The 21,649-nt window shown below is 53.5% G+C and overlaps 1 protein-coding gene across 1 annotated transcript in view; it reads right to left on the bottom strand.

The window, feature by feature from the left end:
• Nucleotides 1-21,649, bottom strand: part of GALNT9 (polypeptide N-acetylgalactosaminyltransferase 9) — a 93,340-nt gene that overhangs the window by 24,225 nt on the left and 47,466 nt on the right. The window contains exons 5-6 of the mRNA XM_007181324.2: nucleotides 20,614-20,811; nucleotides 11,368-11,485 (exon numbers count right to left, since the gene is read on the bottom strand). Of these exons, the coding sequence (XP_007181386.1) occupies nucleotides 11,368-11,485; nucleotides 20,614-20,811 (316 nt within the window). The remainder of the gene's footprint in view (nucleotides 1-11,367; nucleotides 11,486-20,613; nucleotides 20,812-21,649) is intronic.

Raw genomic sequence — 21,649 nt, forward strand, 5'->3', positions numbered from 1 at the left:
GACGGATTCATTTCCCCCTAATTGGCTCTAGGACTTTCCTCATTACGGGACGAGCAGCTGGCATTTCGACAATCATGGAAATGTAAATTAGCCCCGAGACCACAGAATTACTCCTCTAATTGGACTGAATCTATCAGAAGGGCTGTGTGGCCATCTGTGTTAACGACGGATCGGATTCAGCGGTGGCTTCGAGGGCCATCTGAGCAGAAGCAGGGGTTCCAGGAAGGCGGGGGAGGAGCACGCGGACCAGCGCCACCCATGGGCTCTGCCAGGAGGGCTATGCTCCTGCCACAGGGCCTTTGCACTTGCTATTCCCTCGCCGGGAACACTTCCCCGTAGCCACACAGCTTGCTTCCTCTCCTTCACGTCTGCTCAGATGTCACATCTCTGTATTCCCTTCCCTGATTATCCCTTTTAAAATGACAACCTCCCCCATCCCAGACATTGCTACCCTGGGGATGAGGGGACGTGTGACTGCTCTGTACCCTGCTGAATCCCCAGCACCTAGGATGGTGGTCGGCACTCGGACACTCGTATTCATCAACAAGACACTGTTCAGCAAATGAACAGCCTGCTTCCCTTTGATGCCCCCCCACCAACCCAGCACTTAGCACAGCACAGAGGCCCCCTCTTTCCCAAATGATTCATCCATTTAATCTGTAAGTAAAGCTGAACATCGACAGCCAGTCGCATGCAGCAGTGAAGGAGACCCAGCCCTGGGCACAAGGACTCACTCACATCCCAACTGGTGACGGACGGGGGAGACAGGCAGTAAAAGGTAAGCAAACCAGTGAGACAGTGATGGATAGAGCCACGTCGTGTGAGGAGACATAGCCAGGCTTCGGTGGGCTGTGGCTGGGCAGGGCCAAGACCAAGGGTCAGGAAGCAGCCAGGCCGGGCAGGGCTCCTGGGCTGAGCGGGATGGAGCTCGGTTTGGACGAGGGAGGCCGAAGGTCAGGGGCTGGTGTGGGTGGGCGAGAGGGTGGGCACCGGGACACATGGTCAGCAGGATGGTGAGGGTCCTGCACACCATGGGAGGGAGTTTGGGATTAATTCTCAGGGTGGGGAAGCCCTAATGAGGTTGAAATAGCCCTCTCTTAGCTTTTACGTAGAGTGGATGAGAAGGGAGAAGGATGCAGGCCGGAGATGAGCTGAACTCCAGGTGGGATTGACACCGACCTGGGTTTTTTAATCAGTAGACATTGGTAAGAGGCCAGGTGAGAAATTCAGGCAAGGCTAGGCTTTATCAGGGTTGTGCTGAAGCACCAGGGAGTGAGAACTAGTAACAGGTGCCCTTGCTAGCTCCCGGGGAAGGGGGACTGGCCCCTTAAATGGGGAGCAGGAAGGGGTGGGTCCAGGGGTCAGGCCGGAGGGGTGCCTTAGGTGGCCTGCCCACCCGCTCAGTGATGCTGTGTGTAGGGATCGTGGGCAGGACCCGGTTTTGCTCCCTGCAGCTCGGAAATGGCAGTTGGTTTGTGGCCTTTTTGTACCTTATTGTTCAAAATTTGCCCCAACTGACCATGCGTGCAGTTATTTTTAGTCCCTTATAGTTTCTTCGTTTTCTGTTGTCCAGCTGCAAGCACTCCAGTAAAGGGTCCCAAGCCCCAGCCTGTCTAAAAACCACACTTTTGGGACTTCCCTGGTGGTGCAGTGGTTAGGAATCCGCCTTCCAATGCAGGGGACACGGGTTCGATCCCTGGTCTGGGAGGATCCCACATGCCGTGGAGCAACTAAGCCCGTGCGCCACAACTACTGAGCCTGCGCTCTAGAGCCCATGAACCACAACTACTGAGCCCGTGTGCTGCAACTACTGAAGCCCGTGCACCTAGAGCCCGTGCTCTGCAACAAGAGAGCAATGAGAAGCCCAGGCACCGCAACGAAGAGTAGCCCCCGCTCGCCGCAACTAGAGAAAGCCTGCACGCAGCAACGAAGACCCAATGTAGCCAAAAATAAATTAATTAAATAAATAAAATTTTAAAAAAGAGTCAATATAACTTATATAAAAAAAAACAAAAACAGAAAGTACCAACAAACAAAAGTCCAGGACCGGATGGCTTCACAGGCAAATTCTATCAAACACTTAAAGAGCTAACACCTATTCTTCTGAAGCTGTTCCAAAAAATTGCAGAGGAAGGAAAACTCCCAAACTCATTCTACGAGGCCATCATCACCCTGATACCATAACCAGACAAAGATACCACAAAAAAGAAAATTACAGGCCAATATCACTGATGAACATAGACGCAAAAATACTCAACAAAATACTAGCAATTCGAATCCAACAACACATTAAAAGGATCATACACCATGATCAAGTGGGATTTATCCCAGGGATGCAAGGTTTCTTCAAAATACGCAAAGCAACCAATGTGATACACCATATTAACAAATTGAAGAATAAATACCATATGATCATCTCAATAGATGCAGAAAAAGCTTTTGACAAAATTCAACACCCATTAATGACAAAAACTCTCCAGAAAGTGGACATAGAGGGAACCTACCTCAACATAATAAAGTCCATATACGACAAACCCACAGCCAACATCATACTCAACAGTGAAAAGCAAAAAGCATTTCCTCTAAGATTAGGAACAAGACAAGAATGTCCACTCTGGCCACTTTTATTCAACATAGTTTTGGAAGTCCTAGCCATGGCAGAGAAGAAAAAGAAAAAAAAGGAATCCAGATTGGAAAAGAAGTTAAACTGTCACCGTTTGTAGATGACATGATACTATACGTAGAAAATCCTAAAGATGCTATTAGAGCTCATCAATGAATTTGGTAAAGTTGCAGGTTACAAAATTAATACACAGAAATCTGTTGCATTTCTATACACTAACGATGGAAGCTCAGAAAGAGAAATTCAAGAAAAAATCCCATTTACCATCACATCCCCCTCAGGGTGGATTCGCAGTCCAGCCTCCTTCCTGGGCTTTGGGCCCGCGTTCCATTCACTTCGTGTCCCTCTTCGTGTCCTGTGCAGTGGAGGCCTTCTAGCCAGGCCCCCTCCTCCAGGGACAGGTGGCTTTTCTGGGAGGACACTGCCCAGGGCTGCGAGGCGCCCCTGACCAGAACAGAAACTGCTCTGGTCGTTTCAAACAGGGGATGCAACACAGGACTGGTCACCGGTAGGGCGGGCGGTGAGGAAGGCAGGGCTCAGGCAGCCAGCGACCGGCAAGAGCCGGGCTGTGAGGGGCACGGGGTGCTCAGCACCCAGGCCTCTCCCTGGAAGCTGCCGGAAGCACCTAGGGACCGTCAGGGCAGGAGCTGGAGCCCCAGGCGTGGGGGAGGGACGCCCAGCCCGGCCCCGCCAGAGCGTCTCCAGGAGCTGGACGTGCAGCCTGCAGGGGACCCTGCGCCCCCCAGCGGTGGTGTATGGAACTGCTCCAGTGCCGTGGGTCAGGGACGGCCGCGGGGACACATTGCTGTACGACGTTAAACAGCTGTTCCACTGAGAACGACATTTAGGAAAGTGGCTTGAAATGAATCTTGTCCCTGCTCTAAACGGGGGCGGGGCACACCTGCCCACTCTGATCCCCCCACGGCCCGGGCCTGCTGCCTCGCGCCTCTGCGCCCTGCTGTGGCCCACGGGCTGCTGGGCTTGTAAGGAGACCCTGCCCTAAACTCAGGGACTGAGCCAGAGCCCCCAGCCCGGGTGACAGACAGTGGAGCTGCTGCCCTCGGGCCCTCGGGTCTCCTGCCACTGGCTGTTAACAGCAGAGGGCAGCCTGCAGACCACAGGGCAGGCATCACTCAGGCCTCCCGCTGGCCTTCGCCACCCCCAGGCCTCTGCAAGAACAGCCTGCTGCCCCTGGATGGTGGGCCTGCCTTTACCCGACGCCAGAGGTGAGGTCCTGGGGTTCTTGATCCCGGCCGCCGGGCTCACCCATGGAGGTCCCACCTCCCTTTCATGTCTCTGTCTGATTTTTTCTTTCTTCTTTCTTGCTGTTTATAATTTACTTTATCTTGCTGGGATTTTTCTGTTTCCTGGCAGGCTGCCTTAAATCAGGTCAACAATAAAAGTTTATAAAAATAGAGTTGCCATATGATCCAGCAATCCCACTCCTGGGCATATTTCCAGACCAAATTACAATGCAAAAAGATACATGCACCCCCATGTTCATAGCAGCACTATTCACTATAGCCAAGACATGGAAACAACCTAAATGTCCATCGACAGATGAATGGATAAAGGAGATGTGGTACATATATACAATGGAATACTACTCAGCCATAAAAAAGAATGAAATAATGCCATTTGCAGCAACATGGATGCAACTAGAGATTATCATACTAAGTGAAGTAAGTCAGACAAAGACAGATACCATATGATATCAATTACATGCGGAGTCTAAAACATGACACAAATGAACCTATCTATGAAAGAGAATGAACTTGTGGTTGCCAAGGGGGAAAGGGGTGGAGGAGGGATGGAGTGGGAGTTTGGGTTTACTAGATGTAAACTATTATAGAATGAATAAACAACATGTCCTACTGTATAGCACAGGGAACTATATTCAATATCCTGGGATAAACCATAATGGAAAAGAATAGAAAAAAGAATGTATATATATCTATAACTGAAAAAAATGAAAGTTTAAAAATATATATACATATATACGCCCATCTGTACACTTAATGTACATAAGTATGTGTGATTCTGTATATGCATGTCTATCTCTGTCATCTGTATGGATTCCACATGCCTGTCTATCCATATCTACGTCCAGATCTACAGCAATATCTATATCTACACCTCTGTAGCTACATCCATACCCATTTCCACACCTAATCCATATCTACACCTACACCTGCATCACCCCAGTCAGCAAATGTCCCCTGATGTCCCACAGACAACGCCAACCCCAGACCCCTCCCCGACAGCTAGGGGGACCCTGCCCAGCTCAGAGCCCAGAGCCCCCTTTACAAAGTGGAGACCCAGGCCAGGGGCATTGGGGACCCACCTGTGGTCAAAGCACCAGGGCCAGATGGGGCCTGCTGCCGGGCCTCCTTTTGCTGGACGCCCCTTCTTCAACACCTCGGAGGGTTTCTGTCTCCCTGCTAACATAACGCCTGGCCTCCCAATCCCTTGTCACTGTGACCACCGGCTAGAACTCACCCAGGCGAGCACCACCCTGGCCCTTCCTCGCGGTCTAATGGCCAAACCCGCAGCCACCGTGTGTGCACAGAGCTCAGGGCTCCCAGCTACAGCTGGGCGCGAGGGAACTTCCACACCTGGACCCCTCCCTGCCTCACCAGCTGGGACCGGGGGCTTTCCCCAGCTCCGCCCTCCCGCTGCGCCGGTCAGCACCCCGTGACCCCCACGCGGCCTCGGCTGTCCCCCATGCTGCAAAATTCTCCAGGAGGATATTCCCACCCAGGTGCCACCAGGGATGAAGACTGGCCCATCTCTCCATCGCCCTCTCCCAGGCGCCTACGTGGTGACACCCAGGGCAGTGCCTCCCCCACCCCCCATACCAAGTTCTCTTTCGGACAGATCGGGGTCTCAGATGGACCCCAACCCTAACCTTACGCTGTACACAGCCTGCTTCCTGGATTCCGGCGGTGGCGTCCAGCCTCATTTCTCTCTCCCCCCGGCGTGCAGCATGTGGTTGTCGCCCTTCTCCAGCTCCCCGACACCTGGCATCTTCTCACCTCGACCACACCCACTGTTTCTCCCTCCCTTGTCGGTTCCCCCATGCTGGCTTCTGCCTGACGCTGGCTGCCCCCGACCTGAGCCACTGCAAGCCCCTGGGGGTCCCCGCCCTCAAATTCCTCCTCCCGCCCTCATGGTCCCCAACCTCTGTCCGGTCCCACCTGGCTGGGTTGGCAAGACAGCAGGCCCGGTCGCCCTTCCAGGCAGGTCCCTTCCAGCCCTCAGGTTCCCAGCTGGGTCTGGTTTGGAAGGAGACAGGGAGCAAGAGGTCTGTCAGGGTGCTTCTCCCCGGCCCCCCCCCCCCGTGTGGGTGCCTTGCGTCTCCAGTGGCGGTTCACCCTCCCCAGGGCGGTCCCTCCGCCCAGGCGCATGTCCACTGAGCCGCCTGCTACCCACACCCAGGCCGGTGGTCGGGGGCAGCGGCCAGGCTCCCGCAGCCCCCAGGGCCTCTGCAGCTTCCTTGGGACTCCGCCTGCGGTTCCCGAGCCGACGTCCTCTAACGCTGGGAAGGGTGAGGGTCCAGTGTAGAGGTGGAGGAATCAGTCAAACACGAGGAACTGGCACTTTCTGCCAGGTTCAGGAATCATGGGAAAGGATTTGTCTTTAATGACGAAAACAGTTGAGAAAAGTCAGCCTACTGAAGACTCTGCCGGGCTAATTCTCTGAGTCCATTTTAACATGTATAACTGAGGACTGATTCTAAATTTGTGATTGAAAATTGGACCTTGTCAGAGAATTTAAAACATTTGCAAACAATACCGAAATGCTTCAGAGAAGTTGAGATTTAAGTATAAATCTGTAGTGTATAAGTTTAATATACTAGACACACTAGAGTTTTTTAAGTGCTTAGGGGAATTTCTGCAATGATATCAGGCATTCAAGGTACTTAAAGAGAAAAGAAAATACGCCACATTTATAAGTGTCATTTTAAAAGTTCAAGGGAATTTAATTAACTAAAGGCAGAAATGGAACTGATCGTTGTTTAATAGCATTTAATCTGTTCAATCTAAGTTACTCAAGCATTAATCAAAGAAAAGGGGAAGTTGAGTGTTCTTATTTTATTTATAACCACAATAATATGATCTCTAGGTATAACTTAAAAGCTTAAAGCGAACAGGTTTGCAAAGGTGTAACTTCAATAAACTGTCTATAAATTTTTAAAAACTAGCCTTAAATAATCTTTTCTGTGACCTAAGTCCCTACAGACAAACAAAAACCTAAATGAAACCCCAGAAAAAACCCACAAAATCCCAAGGACCCCGAACCAATCAGAGTTCAGCCCCACATCAGCAGAGCTCGGCCACAGGCGACCCCGAGGCCTGGCCCCTGGCCCCTCCCCCTCCGTCCGTGGGCATTTACAGAGCACTCAGTAATGCTCCAGGCCCGGTGCAGAGCAAGCCTGGCCTATGGTCCTCAGAGTGGCGGCCGGGCGGAGGCTGGTTCTCAAAGTGGGTTCCCTGGACCAGCAGAGTCAGTGGCCCTTGGGAATTTGTTGGAAATTAAGATTCCTGGCTGGGCTTCCCTGGTGACGCAGTGGTTAAGAATCTGCCTGCCAGTGCAGGGGACACGGGTTCGACCCCTGGCCCGGGAAGATCCCACATGCCGCGGAGCAACTAAGCCCACGAGCCACAACTACTGAGCCCGTGAGCCACAACTACTGAAGCCCGCGTGCCTAGAGCCCGTGCTCCGCAACAAGAGAAGCCACCGTGATGAGAAGCCCACGCACCACAACGAAGAGTAGCCCCCGCTTGCTGCAACTAGAGAAAGCCCGCGTGCAGCAACGAAGACCCAACACAGCCAAAAATAAATAAATAAATGAATTTTTAAAAAAAGATTCCTGGGCTCCACCCCGCCGTACTGAATCCACATCTCTGGGTTGGGGCCCAGTGATCTATTTTAAGGAGCCTCTAAGGGATTCTGGTGCAGCTGGAGTCTGAGAACCAGGCCCAGAGACCTGCCTCACCCTCCTGGTGGGTCTCCCGGCCCCTCCTGCTCTGCTCAGCGCTCTGAGTGGTAGAGCGGCTGTCACCGCATCCTGGGGCCTCAGTGAGACAGGCTGGGACCTGGAACCTGGGCCCCTTTGCTGCAGTGCTTGCACCTGGACACACGTCTCCTCCAGCAATAAATACAAAGAAACTATAAGGGACTAAAAATAAATGCACGCATGTGCAGCTGGGGCAAATTCTGGACAAAAGATACAAAAAGACCAAAAAAACCCCAACTGCCACTTCTGAACAGCCAGGAGCAAAAGCAGGGGGTTGGGGGCAAAAGCAGGGCACTGCGCATGCCCCCTGCACTCAACACCACCTAAGGGGCGGGCAGACCACCTGAGCCACGCCTCCAGCCCGACCCCTGGACACACCCCTACCCTCACCCCATATAAGGAACCAGCTCGTACCCCCTCCCCCCTCCCTCAGGGAGCAGGCAAGCAAGGGAAGCTGTTGTTTGTCCTCTCTCCCGCCTGCTGCAGCAGGGGCCCCAGTAAAGCCTTGCCTGAATTTCTTGTCTGGCCTCAGGCCGATTTCTATTGACTGGGGAAGGTCAAGAACCCCGGTCGGTATCATCAGGACTCAGCACCACGGCTAATTGTGATTCTCGTCCCATAGAATGTCCTAAAGATTGGGAAGTCACTGCACACGCTGGCTTCCTCTTGTTTTAAATCCAGAAACAGCTCTGAACCTCAGGCTTGGTTGCTGGTGGGTGGGCAGCTCATGGCCCATCTGCTGCTGCAGGACTTGGTCAGTTCACTGGCCGTCCCCAAACCCTGAGTCTTGGCCTCTCTGAAGAGGGGCAGGAGGGCACGGGAGTGAGGTCAGAGGTGACAACGTGGGGTTCACATCCCTGACCTCCGGCTCTGGCTTCCCAGCTGCTGGCAGCCTCGCTCCCACACAGCCAGAGCCCCGTGGGCCACCCGTCATTTCCAGGCCGTTGGAGCTGCCCTGCTTCACAGTTTGGACCCATGACCAAGCCCAGTCAGCTTTCCCTGGAGAGAGGGCATCACCAACTGGGGCACCAACAGCTGCCTAAGTTAGTCTGTCCCTGGATGGGACGCTCTTGGTACTGGCAATGCTGATAATTAAGAATAATCAGGGACTTCCCTGGTGGCGCAGTGGTTAAGAATCTGCCTGCCTATGCAGGGGGCATGGGTTCGATCCCTGATCCGGGAAGATCCCACATGCCGCAGAGCAACTAAGCCCGTGCGCCACAACTGCTGAAGCCCGCGCACCTAGAGCCCGTGAGGCACAACTACTGAAGCCCGCGCACCTAGAGCCCGTGCTCTGCAACAAAGAGAAGCCACCGCAATGAAAAGCCCGCGCACCGCAACGAAGAGTAGCCCCCGCTCACCGCAACTAGAGAAAGTCCGTGCGCAGCAATGAAGACCCAGTGCAGCCAAAATATAAATAAATAAATAAATAAATTTATTTATTTTAAAAAATAGGTCTAAAAAAAGAGAGAGAGAAAACTTAAAACAGTGTTTCTTTAAAAAATAAATAAATAAAGGGGTAATCAGGTTGAAACAAGGTCATTCAGGTGGGCCCTAATCCAGCGTGACCGGTGTCCTCCTAACGGGGAGCACACAGAGGGAGGGGACGTAAAGACACAGGGAGAAGACGGCCATGTGATTGGAGTGTCGCATCTACGAGCACCAGGCTTGACAGCAAATACCGCGAGCTGGGAGAGGCAGGAAGGACCCTCCCTGGCAGCCCCCAGGGGGCGCAGCCCCGGAGACTTCAGACTCCAGCCTCAGTGCAGTAAGAGGAGGGGGCCGTGGCTTTAGGCCTCCCGGGTGACGGTACTCTGTCAAGGCTAACAGATCCAGTGTCAAAAACTCTTTGATTTGGGGGCTCTGGTGTCGCCACTGGGCAGAGACAGCTAACCAGCTGGTTAGTGAGGCTTGAGCTAGTGTGGGTCTGTGTTCCGGCCCCTGGTACCAATGGCTAAGCTGCTTCCCCATCCTGGGCCTCTGAGCATTCTGTGTGGAGTGGGGTCACCGCACCTCAGAAGGAGCACTTGCACGTGAAGGGCAAGGAATTGGTGACCTGGTGATCTGGTTGTAACCCACGACCTGGTGCTGAGGGCTCAAACCTGAACTCTCCTGGAAGCAGGGTCCTTTGGCACCCCAGGTTCACAGTCCTTGAAAGCCCTGCCCATCCCTCTCCAGATGGGCTGTGTCCCGTCACGTTAATCATGCTGTGACCGTTCCGCTGAGCCGTGAACAGAGCCCAGAATACTAGCCTTTGACTGGGCTCCAAACCCAACCTGATTTTATCCTAAGAGTACACTGAACCAAGGAGGTGAAAGGCCTGCACACTGAAAACTACAAGACATTGATGAAAGAAGTTGAAGAAGACACAAATAAATGGAAAAGTATCCACGCTCATGGATTGGAAAAATGTTGTTAAAATGACCGTACTACCCAAAGCAGTCTACAGATTGAGTACATCCCTATCAAAATGCCAATGGCATTTTTCCTCAGAAATAGAACAACCAATCCTATAATTTGTGTGGAACCACAAAGACCCCAGAGCAATCTTGAGAAAGAAGAACAAAGCTGGAGGCAACACACTCCCTGATTTCAAACTACGTTGCAAAGCTACAAGAATCAAAACATATGGCATTGGCATAAAAACATTCCATAGATCAACGGAACAGAATACAGAACCCAGAAATAAACCCATGCACACATTGTCGATTAATTTACAACAAAGGAGCCAAGAATATACAATGAGGAAAAGATAGTCTCCTCAATAAATGGTGCTGGGAAAACCAGACAGCTCCATGCAAAAGAGTAAAACTGGGGCTTCCCTGGTGGCGCAGTGGTTGAGAATCTGCCTGCTAATGCAGGGGACACGGGTTCGAGCCCTGGTCTGGGAAGATCCCACATGCCACGGAGCAGCTGGGCCCGTGAGCCACAATTGCTGAGCCTGCGCGTCTGGAGCCTGTGCCCCGCGACGGGAGGGGCCGCGATAGAGAAAGGCCCGCGCACCGCGATGAAGAGCGGTCCCCGCACCGCGATGAAGAGTGGCCCCCGCTTGCCGCAACTGGAGAAAGCCCTCGCACGAACCGAAGACCCAACACAGCCAAAAATAAATAAATAAATAAATAAATAAATAAGAAAATCCTTTAAAAAAAAAAAAAAAAAAAAAAGAGTAAAACTGGACCACTATCTTACACCATACAGAAAAATTAACTCAAAATGGACTAAAGCTTTGAGCATAAGACCTGGAATCATAAAATTCCTCGGAGAAAACGTCCTCTCTGGAGCCTTCTCTACAAGCTGCCCCGCCCCAGGAGCAGCCGTGGGGAATTCGGATGCTCATAACCCCCATCTGCACCCTGCTTTCCACACATCCACCAAGACAAGCCCACGAAACAGGGTGGGTCTCCTCATTGCCATTGCGCAAACTCCCCAAGCCCAGGACCAGCTTTTACAATTTCCAACCCACCCCCACCAGCCCCCACTTTAGTGTAATGCAACAGAACGTGTGGCTTGAGAAATAAAGTCATATCCAAAACACAGTCTCTTGTTACCATATTCATAATGTTTCCCAGTCCCGTTGCCATCGAGGTTTCTTACACTGACCTAAGTTTTGGGGCCTTACGTCCCCCTTACTGGTAACACGCAGCTCACGGACCAGCCAGGCCAACAGGTCTGCTCGGCAGACGGTCCCCTCAAGAGGCCTCGGTGGCCAGGCAGTGACACTTACCCTCATGCCCAGCTCGATGTTCTCCCCACCATACACCTCCATGCCCGGGTCCAGCAGGCCGATGTCCCCGAAGTACTCCCGGTCCACCACGAAGGAGCAGCCGATCATGGCCGGGGTTCTGGAGGGAAGCAGACAGTGCGTGAGCTGGCTGCTGGTGTGTGGCCCCGGACCCCCACAGCCTGGGTGGGCTCACCATCCTCTCTCCAAGTCCTCACACTTCATCCCTGCGCTCCTCGCCTCCGCTTGGTCACTGTGCCCAGGGCTGCCTAGGACTTGTCTTTGCATCCCTCAGAGATGACAAAAACCAGTATTCAATTCAGGCAACTTAGTGTAAATTTTTAAAAATCTGTTTACCCAATGAGTTGTTTAGTTGCCCTGACCAGCAGTCACTTGCCTACCTCCTTCGTTATTTTATCTGTGTATCAGTAGTCAGGGCTGTAATGGGCAGTTGCACAGGCTGTGCACTGCTCAACTCTACGGAACCTCCTCAATATCAGACTCTCTCTGAATGACACTCCTTGAAGTTGTACAGTACACAACCTGTGCAGCTGTCTGCAAAAGACTGCCAACTGTACTATTATTCCTGTAATAATTCTATTTACAGCTACATATTTTTAAAATGTCAGTAAATCTTGCCTTGTCCCGAGCAATTGTATCTGTAAAATCATGTGTCAATGTGCTGGTTGTAGTTTTTTCTAAAATGCATTAACAATCTATCGGTGTTGAGACCTCCACTGGTCTCATGGAGCAGTGGTGATCAACGCAGGACATGGTGAGACAGAGTGGCAGAGACAAGTGGACGGTGTCACTGTGAACAGAACTGCACATTTGCTGACTCATTCATTCATTCATGATACATTCACATCATGAATGCAGGATATACTGAGTGCCTATTAGTTGGAGGGGATAAAATAGAGAAAGGAAAGAGAACGGAAAAATATCTTGCTAGCAAGAAGTAGGCACAGTCTCTGTTTTGTAAGAAAACAGGACCTTCCAAGCTTTTGAAGGACGTGTTTCCCTCAAAACAAAGACACCTCCCTTGTAGGCTGAGGGCTTAGTTTCTTCCGAGCTCTGAGAGGACTAGTAAAGGCTCCCCACTGGGGCTTCCCTGGTGGCGCAGTGGTTAAGAATCCGCCTGCCAATGCAGGGGACACGGGTTCGATCCCTGCTCCGGGAAGATCCCACAAGCCGCAGAGCAACTAAGCCCGCTCACCACAACTACCGAGCCCGCGCTCTAGAGCCCGCGAGCCACAACTACTGAAGTCCGCATGCCTACAGCCTGTGCTCTGCAACAAGAGAAGCCACCGCAGTGAGAAGCCCGCGCACCCCAAAGAAGATCCAATGCAGCCAAAAATAAATAAATAAAACAAATAAATTTTAAAAAAAAAGGCTCCCCATTGTCCCCGAAGGCCCCTGTGGTCCTGGCAAGGCTGAAGGCTAAGGCTGTTTCCTCCTCCCTTCCCCCCGCTGTGCCCTCCTGCTGCTCCCACAGGTATGAACTCACTCATGAAAATGCCATGATAAATTGTTCTCAATCACAATTTAAAAGAAGCATTTCTTTTAAATGTGACTAGGACATCAGAAGCAAATGCCCATGAGTTGTCCAAGAATAACAGAGGCATTAAAAGGCGATTATCCTTTTATTTGTAAAAAGATCCAATTTGTTCAGTCATGACATTTGAGCCACAAATCTAACAGCAACGAAATTTTAATGTCATCTGTGATGTGTAATAGCGAGCGTTTGACCGGTTAAGTTATAGTTCACCAACGAAGACAGACATTTCTCTCATTTTCTTAATGACACAAAACTCTCAGGTGATCTCTGGTGAATTTAATACCAAATCCCTGCCAAGTCTGTTGTAGCTAGTAATAATTTTTTTATTACCACTCAGAGTTCCAAAGTAACCTTAAACTCAGAAGGCGATGGAAGCAGAATCAGCTGGCACTGAATTTATTTGCATGAGAAATTCTTGCTGTGTTTACAGAAAACAGCCAGGGCCGAGGGGTTCTCCGGTTCGGCCGGGCAGGGGGAGACTTGTCGTCCTGGGGGCATCCTTCTATCGGGGCTGAAGTGCAGCGTGCCGGGATATAGCAAGCAGCATCTCTGCAAAGGGTCCTCACCTGGGCTCCTGCCTTGTAAAGGCAACAGACATGCGGATACACACAGATGCATGGATACACACAACACACTCGCATGCATGCACAAATACACACATGCAACAGACATACGGGCACACACGGACACATGTAGACACACACGCAACACACCCCCTACAAGGACAGACACACACCCAACAAACAGATGTACAGATATACAGACACATGTAATACACGTACATGGTCCCACAAACGTGCCCACAGATAGATACACATACACACAGACCTACACGTACACACCCAAATGCACACAGGTACATGCAGACACACATATATATACACACATAACACCCAGAGAAACACACAAGTGCACCCCCCGCACACATAAACACAGGCCCACACCTGCAGTGAACACACACACAGATACACATACAACACATGCACACACAGAGACACACCCAGACACCCACACATAGACAATACACATCCTCGAGTCCATGGAATTCTGGAGTTTTCTATAAATGGGAGCGGATAAAATTAAGATCACAAATGGGTCCTTCAGCCTTCAGGAGAGTGACAAGGGACTAGAGAGTCATCTGCTCTTGGCGTCTTGAGGAAGAATACGTGCTCGCAGGCAGGGCATGGCCAGGCAATCAGCACAGGCACAGGGAAGGTGTGTGTAGAATCTTGCAGACTCGCTGCCAAAACAGGTGCAGGGGTCACACGCACTGGTGGCGAGTTTGTGGAGAAACTGGTGTGGGTTGGCTCAACTGTCTTGGAAAAGTCCAGAGCTATGAATAGAGAGCCAACAATACCTGTGCAGTGATGCAACGGCGACCCGGCTCGGTGCGCACCGGCTGTGTGACCTCGGGCAAGTCACTCAGCTGCTCTGTGCTCAGCTTCCCCGCCCGTAACAGGAGAGGCAGGCCGGTGCCTCCTCCACAGGAGGCTGTGCAGATGAAAACCGCATGGAGGAGTGTCTGGAGCCTGGGAACCGTTTGCTGGTATTATTTTATCCCCTGATTCCACAGCTGGCATTTATCTCAGGAGACTAATCCAAAAGCTATTCGCACAAAGCTGTGCACTGCAGCGTTGAGTTATAGTGGCCAAAGGGAAATCAACTTAGAGTCCATCAGTGTAGACGGTCGAATGACTTTCGAGCCCTCCCTTTGATGGACTGTTACTTACCCAGCAGGCGAGGTGCTTACCAAACCCCCCAGCACCACGGGAAGTGACCCTCAGGAGAGGGTGACAAGTCAGCAAGGAAAATGTCACTATCCTACCACCGTGACCAGAGAAGCAATTACGTGTGAGTGTGTGTGTGCACGCGGGTCTATGTGTGGTCTTGTGCGCGTGTGTGTGCGTGCGTGTGGGTCTGGGTGGGCGGGTCTATGTGTGGTTGTGGGTGTGTGAGTGTGTACATGTGTCTGTGTGCTTGCATTTGTATCTGTGTGTGCACCTCTATGCACGTGTGTGCATCTGTGTGTGATTTTGTGCATGTGTGTGTGAGTGTGCGTGTGTTACTTGGGGCCGCATTCCACGCTCCCCTGCTTGGTGGGGGGGACTGGGTGCTGGGGGGGCCCCTCTGCCACCCCCAGAGCATCCCCCTTTCCTCCGGGCTCCTCTGGCCCCACTGGTAGCCGGCTTACACCCACGGTCCCTCCGCGTCCACCAGACACACTGGCCCAGATCTGGACCCCCTTCCGGGGGACGGGGTGCAAACCCTCGCACGAGCTCCACGGCCCCTGGAAGATGCGAGCCGCGTGCGCCAAGGGGCTGCACGGCCCTCCCCGAGGTGGGGGTCCATACGACACAGCCAAGATGCTCCGCACGCGCGCCCCGCTAGCAGCTCGGAGGCACGCGGAGACGGGGACAAACACACCACTGGTCACGGGTCCCATTTTGACCTCCTTCAGACCCGGGAAATAGCTCCATTTCAATGACACGGTTCACGCGTGCGTCCAGCCGCCCCCAGCACGCAGGACCCCTGGACCCACACCGGGCCCGCGGGCCCCTCACTCCCCTTTCCACGCGCAGGGGAAGCCGTCTTTCTCCTTTTGTCGAGACTGAGATACTTCCCTCCAGCAATCCAAGCCTTCTTTTCGCTCTTTTTTCTTCCTTGAGCTTCAAGGATAATGAATGGTAGGGAAATTTCCTAAAGGAGATCTTCACACGCCAGCCTCTCCCGGGCTAATTTCCCACCCGGGCTCCAGGGCGGGTGGGCGAGCTGTGTCCTTCAGGAGAAGGGCAGCGGCTCCGCGCCCAGGTCCGAGGGAAACGAGAAATCCCAGAGCGGTTTTCAGGAGAGACCCTTCCAGGCCCGCGCTGTCCCCGGGGATGCAGTTTCCCAGCCTGGGGTCAGGGTCTCGGGATGTGCAGGGTGAGGGGTTCCATCAGAGGGTGGCCAGGAGCCTTTTCTGCAGGCACTGGGGCGCCAGGGCTTCTCCCGAGGGCTCTGCTGTGGCGGGGAGGTTGTGAGAAGGGGGCGAGGAGGGCCGTCCGCTGGATAACAACCTTGGTCGCAGAGGGCCTCGAGGCTGCCTCTGGGGTCCTGTTACTCCTGACCCTCCAGCTCAAGGGCCGTGTGAAGCAGGCTGCTGGGAGCAGTGGGGACTGCGGCGCTGCCCCTCCCGGGAGATCACTAGCAACTCAGCTCCAGTGGATCGTCACCAGATAGGAATGGGGGCCTGGGTTTTCCAGAATCTTCTACTTTTCAGAGAGTAGATATCAATTTCATGTGAAATCTCTTAAGTGTAAACATTGGTTCCAATTTCAAAACATACATGGTACAATCAAGGCAACACGCTGTAACTCAGAAGCGGCCTTTTCTAGAACTTGAAGGACGCGGTTACGCCACTCTTGGCTCAGTGCCATGCACAGTGAGATGGGAGATTCAGAGTGACTTCTTCTCTCCCCAAGAAGCGGGGCCGGGGGTCTGGGGGGCCGTCCTGAAGCATCACAGGCAGGGCAGTGAGTCCCGGCATGGAGGCTGCTGAGGGCCAGGCGGGGTCTGGGGAGGCGCCGGTCGGCTTCCTCTCTTCTCCGAGGGACACACCACACCTGATTTCCAGGGAGCCTTGGCTGGGCGTGGTTAAAGCCATCACACGGGCCAGCTGGCCATCAGCCCCGCAGGCAGCCTTGAGAGGCCCTTGTCAGGACTCTGCTTCCCCGCGGGCTGCGCTCATGCGCGTTGAGGACGCAATCGGGGACCGGCTGTGATGGGGGCTCCGCGTGGAGCCGAGGAATGTTTGTGATTGTCACACGCGGCATCGGCTCCAAACTGCCACCGTGGTCTCATCTCAGCATGGCTGTGGGTCTGCTCCATCCCCATGGGGACACCCTCCTGGCAGATGCCCAGCAAGGCTTAGGACCTTCCAGTCTTGGAGCAGGGCTCTGCAGAGGGCCTGTTCTGGACATTGACCATTTTTGGTTCCCCAGCGTGTTCATTTCCCGCGGCTGTGAAAAGAAGTACCATAAACTGGGACTTCAGACAAGAGATAGCTGTCCTCTCACAGCTCTTGAGGCCAGAAGTCTGAGGTCAAGGTGTGTCAGACAGGGCCGCGCTCTCTCTGGAAGCTCCAGGGGAGTGTCCTTCCTGCCTCTTCCAGCTCCTGGTGGTCCCAGGTGTCCCTTGGCTTCTGGCTGCATCCCTCCCGTCTCTGACTCCAGAGTGGCGTGGCCTTTCCTCTTCTGTGTGTGTCTCTGCTAAGGACACTCATGACGGCATTCAGGGCCCAGCCGGGTGATCCAAGGTAATCTCCCCATCACAAGATCCTAATTACATCTGCAAAGATCCTTTTCCCAATGAGGTGGCATTCATGGGCTCTGGGGGTCAGGACGTGGACACGGCTGTCTGCTGCACCCAGCCTTCCATCTCAGCCTTCTTATAAACACCCCAACATCTTTTAGGGAGACCGCCTCTCTCCTTGCACATACTCCCTGTGGGACGGTGAGTCCCCAGACCTTCCCCTCTGTGAAGGTCAGTGGGCCATTGGAGGACCCCTTCTCCCATCTGCTTCCAGGAAAGATGGGGGCAGGGGTTTGCAGCCCAAGTTCAGCCATTGCCACCTCTGTTCCGGGGACTGACTGACGTGGAGGGACACCCGTCCGCAGTGTCGGGGAGCCGTCTGGCTTTCCTGCTGGTTCCTCCCCAGAGCCGCTTCAGCTCACATTAGCTGGAGCCCTTCTCTGTGGCTGGAACCCTCCTGGTCCCGGCTCAGAGATGCTAATTTAACTGGCATGGTAAGCAGCTTGGACATTGGAATTATTACTTTTTTGTATGTTTTGAAATTCATTTTAAAAATCAACTCAGCAAAGGTAAATTTACACACAACAGGACACAGCCCTTGAAAGCGTGTGGTCCGGGTGGTCTGATGGAGGGAACACCGGGTGACCCTGATGCAGTCCAGATGGAGAACGCGCCCATCCCAGCTCCCCGGCCCTCCACCAGGGGACTGCGTTCTCTGGGCTTCTCTGGGCATCAGGTCACACACTACATGCTCCTTTGTATCTGGTTTTTTGCCTCTGTTTCGTCATTTTGCGTTTCACCCACACTGTTATGGGCATAACCGTTTATTCCCTTTTAGCTCTGAGAAGTCTCCCGTTACATAGATAGGTTATGCTTCGTTTATCTACTCGCCTGTTGGTGGACATTTGGGTCCAGTTCGGGACTATCGTGAATAAAGCTGCCACCACAAACATTCACGTCTGTCTTTTGTAGACGTGTGTTTTCATTTCTATTGGGAAAATACCTGGGGCAGAGCGGCTGGTCATACAGGAAGTGTTTTTACCTCTTTGAGAAACTGCCAGTTTTACGAAGTGGTCTTGCCGATGCCTTCTCCCACCGGCCGCGCTGAGAGTTCCGGCGACTCCATGTCACCAGCCCCGCTGCCACTGGTGTGTCTGTCCATTCCAGCAGGCGTGCAGGGCCCCTCACTGGGACACTGTGTGACTCCGCGGTGGGCGTTTTTCTGTGAGTGTGCTAGCGTTTTGTCTACCTTCTTGTGTGCAGTGTCTGTGCAAGGCCTTTGCCCATTTTTTATTTGGGTTTTGGGCATCAGGGTTTTCAGGTGCTCTCCAGGTGATGCTAATAAGGAGCGAAGTTTGGGACAACACACAGTCTGGCCAGAGCAGCCTTCCTGCAGCTCGGGTCGTCCAGGCTGCTTGAGACTTAATTTCTCGCTGGACGGCTCTTTGCTAATGGAGGGTAGGTGCCCGGAAGCCCCCGTAAGACACTCCTAGGGGAGGAGAGAGCTTTCAAAGGTGCAATGAGGGATGGTCTTGGTCGCTTGCAGGCAGAGTGGCTTGTTTCAGCAGGGACACATCAGTTTGTACAGATGAGGCAGGAGGGGTCCCAGCCCGAGGCCCTAAAATCCAAACCTCTACAGGGGGAGACCTGGCCAAGGCTCCAAGGGGTCAACAGATCCTGCAGATGCACATTCACTCTGGGAAAAAAATACCTCCATCCTGCTGGGCCCCCAGGAGAAAGTGGTAGCCCCACTAGATTTTGAAACATAGATTTCCCAGGGGCTCAGCAGACTAGGGAAGTGGAAGGAAGGGCTGCAAACTACAGAAGTTCAGTCGGTGATGGAAACAAACAAAGCAAGCCAGATGCAAGAAATGACAGCGCAGGTAGGAAGGCAGAGCGTCAGGGAGACAATGGGGAGTGGTGGGGATTTCCGGAACTGGAGACCATCGCCCTGTTTAGACAGGGGACTGCTTCTCAGCCCCAGGGACTGCTGCCTTGTGAGAATGTGCACCTTCCCATTTTTATAAAGATGCTGGGTTGTGGGTTTTTTTTTTAATTTATTTTATTTATTTATTTATTTTTGGCTGCATTGGGTCTTCACTGCTGCACACGGGCTTTCTTCTCTAGTTGCAGCTAGCGGGGGCTACTCTTCGTTGCAGTGTGCGGGCTTCTCATTGCGGTGGCTTCTCTTGTTGCGGAGCACAGGCTCTAGGCGTACGGGCTTCAGTAGCTGTGGCTCGCGGGCTCTAGAGCGCAGGCTCAGTAGTTGTGGCACATGGGCTTCGTTGCTCTGCAGCATGTGGGATCTTCCCAGACCAGGGCTCGAACCCGTGTCCCCTGCATTGGCAGGTGGATTCCCAACCACTGTGCCACCAGGGAAGCCCTGGGTTGCGTATTATTTTTTAATATTTTATTTATTTATTTATTTGGTTGTGCCGGGTCTTAGTTGCAGCAGGCGGGCTCCTTAGTTGTGGCATGCAAACTCTTAGTTGTGGCATGCATGTGGGATCTAGTTCCCTGATCAGGGATCGAACTTGGGCCCCCTGCATTGGGAGCGTGGAGTCTTCAGCACTGCACCACAAGGGAAGTCCCAGGGTCGTGTATTTTTAACATGTGAATATCTCTCCGTTTTCATGTTTGGGAACCGATTCAAAATAAAATAAACGCTTTGCAGGACAATCGGTGGGGTCTGCTGAAACGCCTGGGGTCTCTGTAGCACACACAGCATCTGTGGTCTCCAGGTCTCTGCTCTGCTCCCCGGCTCGTGTTTTTGACTCTTGTGGTGCTGTCTCTGCCTCTGTCTGTCTGTGTGTCTGTCTCTCCCTCGTTCTGTCTGGGTCTCTGTCTCCTTTCCCTCCCTCTCTCCATCTCTGCATCTCTCTTCCTCTCTGCTCATGACACCTTCCCAGTTTTGTCTCTTGGTCTCCCTGCCGCCTACCCTGACTCTGTCTTCCTCTGTTCATCTCTCTTTCTTGTTCCCTCTCACTCTCCTTGGTGTGTCCCCTGTTCTGCTCTCTCCATGTCTGTGTTCCTTTTCTCAGTCTCTTTTACTGGCTCTTTCTCTTTGAATGTTAGCTCTGTCTGTCTGTCTGTCTGTCTGCCTCCCTCCCTCTCCCGCCCTCTCCCCCGCCCCCGCCCGACCTCGTCATCTCTCAGGTCACAAACTGGAGCCGCTCCCAAGTTTCCCCATCACGTCACCCTGTCCCTCTGCACATCTGGGCAGACGCTGCTTCCCACCACACTTACTTCCCCGCGTGGCGCCAGGCCCCGGCTTTCTGCACAGGAGCACGCCCCGTCCCTCCAGCCCCCCAGCCCCCTGCGGCAGCCCCGCCCCACGCCGCCTCACGCTGTCCCGGCTCCTCCCAGGGCAGGCCCTGCGCAGGGCCCCGGGCTCGGCTCACCTGATGGGCGCTGCCTCGTCGCCGCGGTCCAGCCAGTCCTGGGGCGGAATGATGTACATGCACCAGAGCCCCCAGTTGTAGCCGTGGGCCGCGCTGGCGTACTGCTGCACCTCAAACGTGTCGTACTTGATGTTGTCGATGGCCGGCAGGACGATGCGCCGCCGGTCCTCCCGGATCCGCGAGAGGGCGGGCTCGGCCCTGCGGGGCGGTGCATGCCCGTGGGGAAGGGCATGCGTGCCGGGACCCCCCGCCCCATTCCCCCAGGTCGGGGGGCCGGAGCCAGGCCTCCTCCAGGGAGGTGGCCACACCCGGGTCTGATGGCGCCTGCGGACGGCGGATCCAAGGGCTTCACCTCTGGAAGCCCCGGGGTCGCCTGGGCTGCAGACCCGCCTGCCGAGGTCTCGCCCTTCCCGGGGCAGCCCGTGGCTAAGGACTGATGGACACCAGGGATACGGGCACACGGATTGGGCCCAATGTCCGACACCTCTACGGGGCCGTCCTGGCTCCAGGGGCCCTGTGGGTCAGCTCAGTCTGTCCCTTCACAGCTCGGCCTCCCCCTCCTGGCCCTCCTTCCCCGCACGGGTGGCCACACGTTCATTTACAAGCATGAACTGAGGACCTGTCATGTGTCACACCCTGTTTTAACACAGCAGAGTACAGTCACGAACTAGAAAAGAAAAAAAATCCATGCCTCAGGGAACTTAGGATACACTGAAGGGACAGAAAGGCTACCAGGTACTGTTGTGCAGTGCACAACCTACACAACAGTATGTGGTGGCCCTGACTGGGTGGGGGTCAGGGGACAGACAATAATGTATAAATAAATGATATAATACATTAGGAGGTGATAGCTGTTGTGGTGGGAAAAGAGCAAGTAAGGGTGATTTGGAATTGCACTTTTAAATAGGGTGCCCGGTGTAAGTTGCCCTGGGAGATGACCACGAGGTGTAGGATGTAGCAGGTGGTGGGAGAGCCCGGGGAGGGGGGGGGCGTTCCACACAGAGGGAGCAGCCAGCGCTGAGCCCCTGGGACGTGC

The sequence above is a fragment of the Balaenoptera acutorostrata genome, chromosome 13, assembly GCF_949987535.1.
Source record: "Balaenoptera acutorostrata chromosome 13, mBalAcu1.1, whole genome shotgun sequence".
NCBI classification, from domain to species: Eukaryota; Metazoa; Chordata; class Mammalia; order Artiodactyla; family Balaenopteridae; genus Balaenoptera; species Balaenoptera acutorostrata.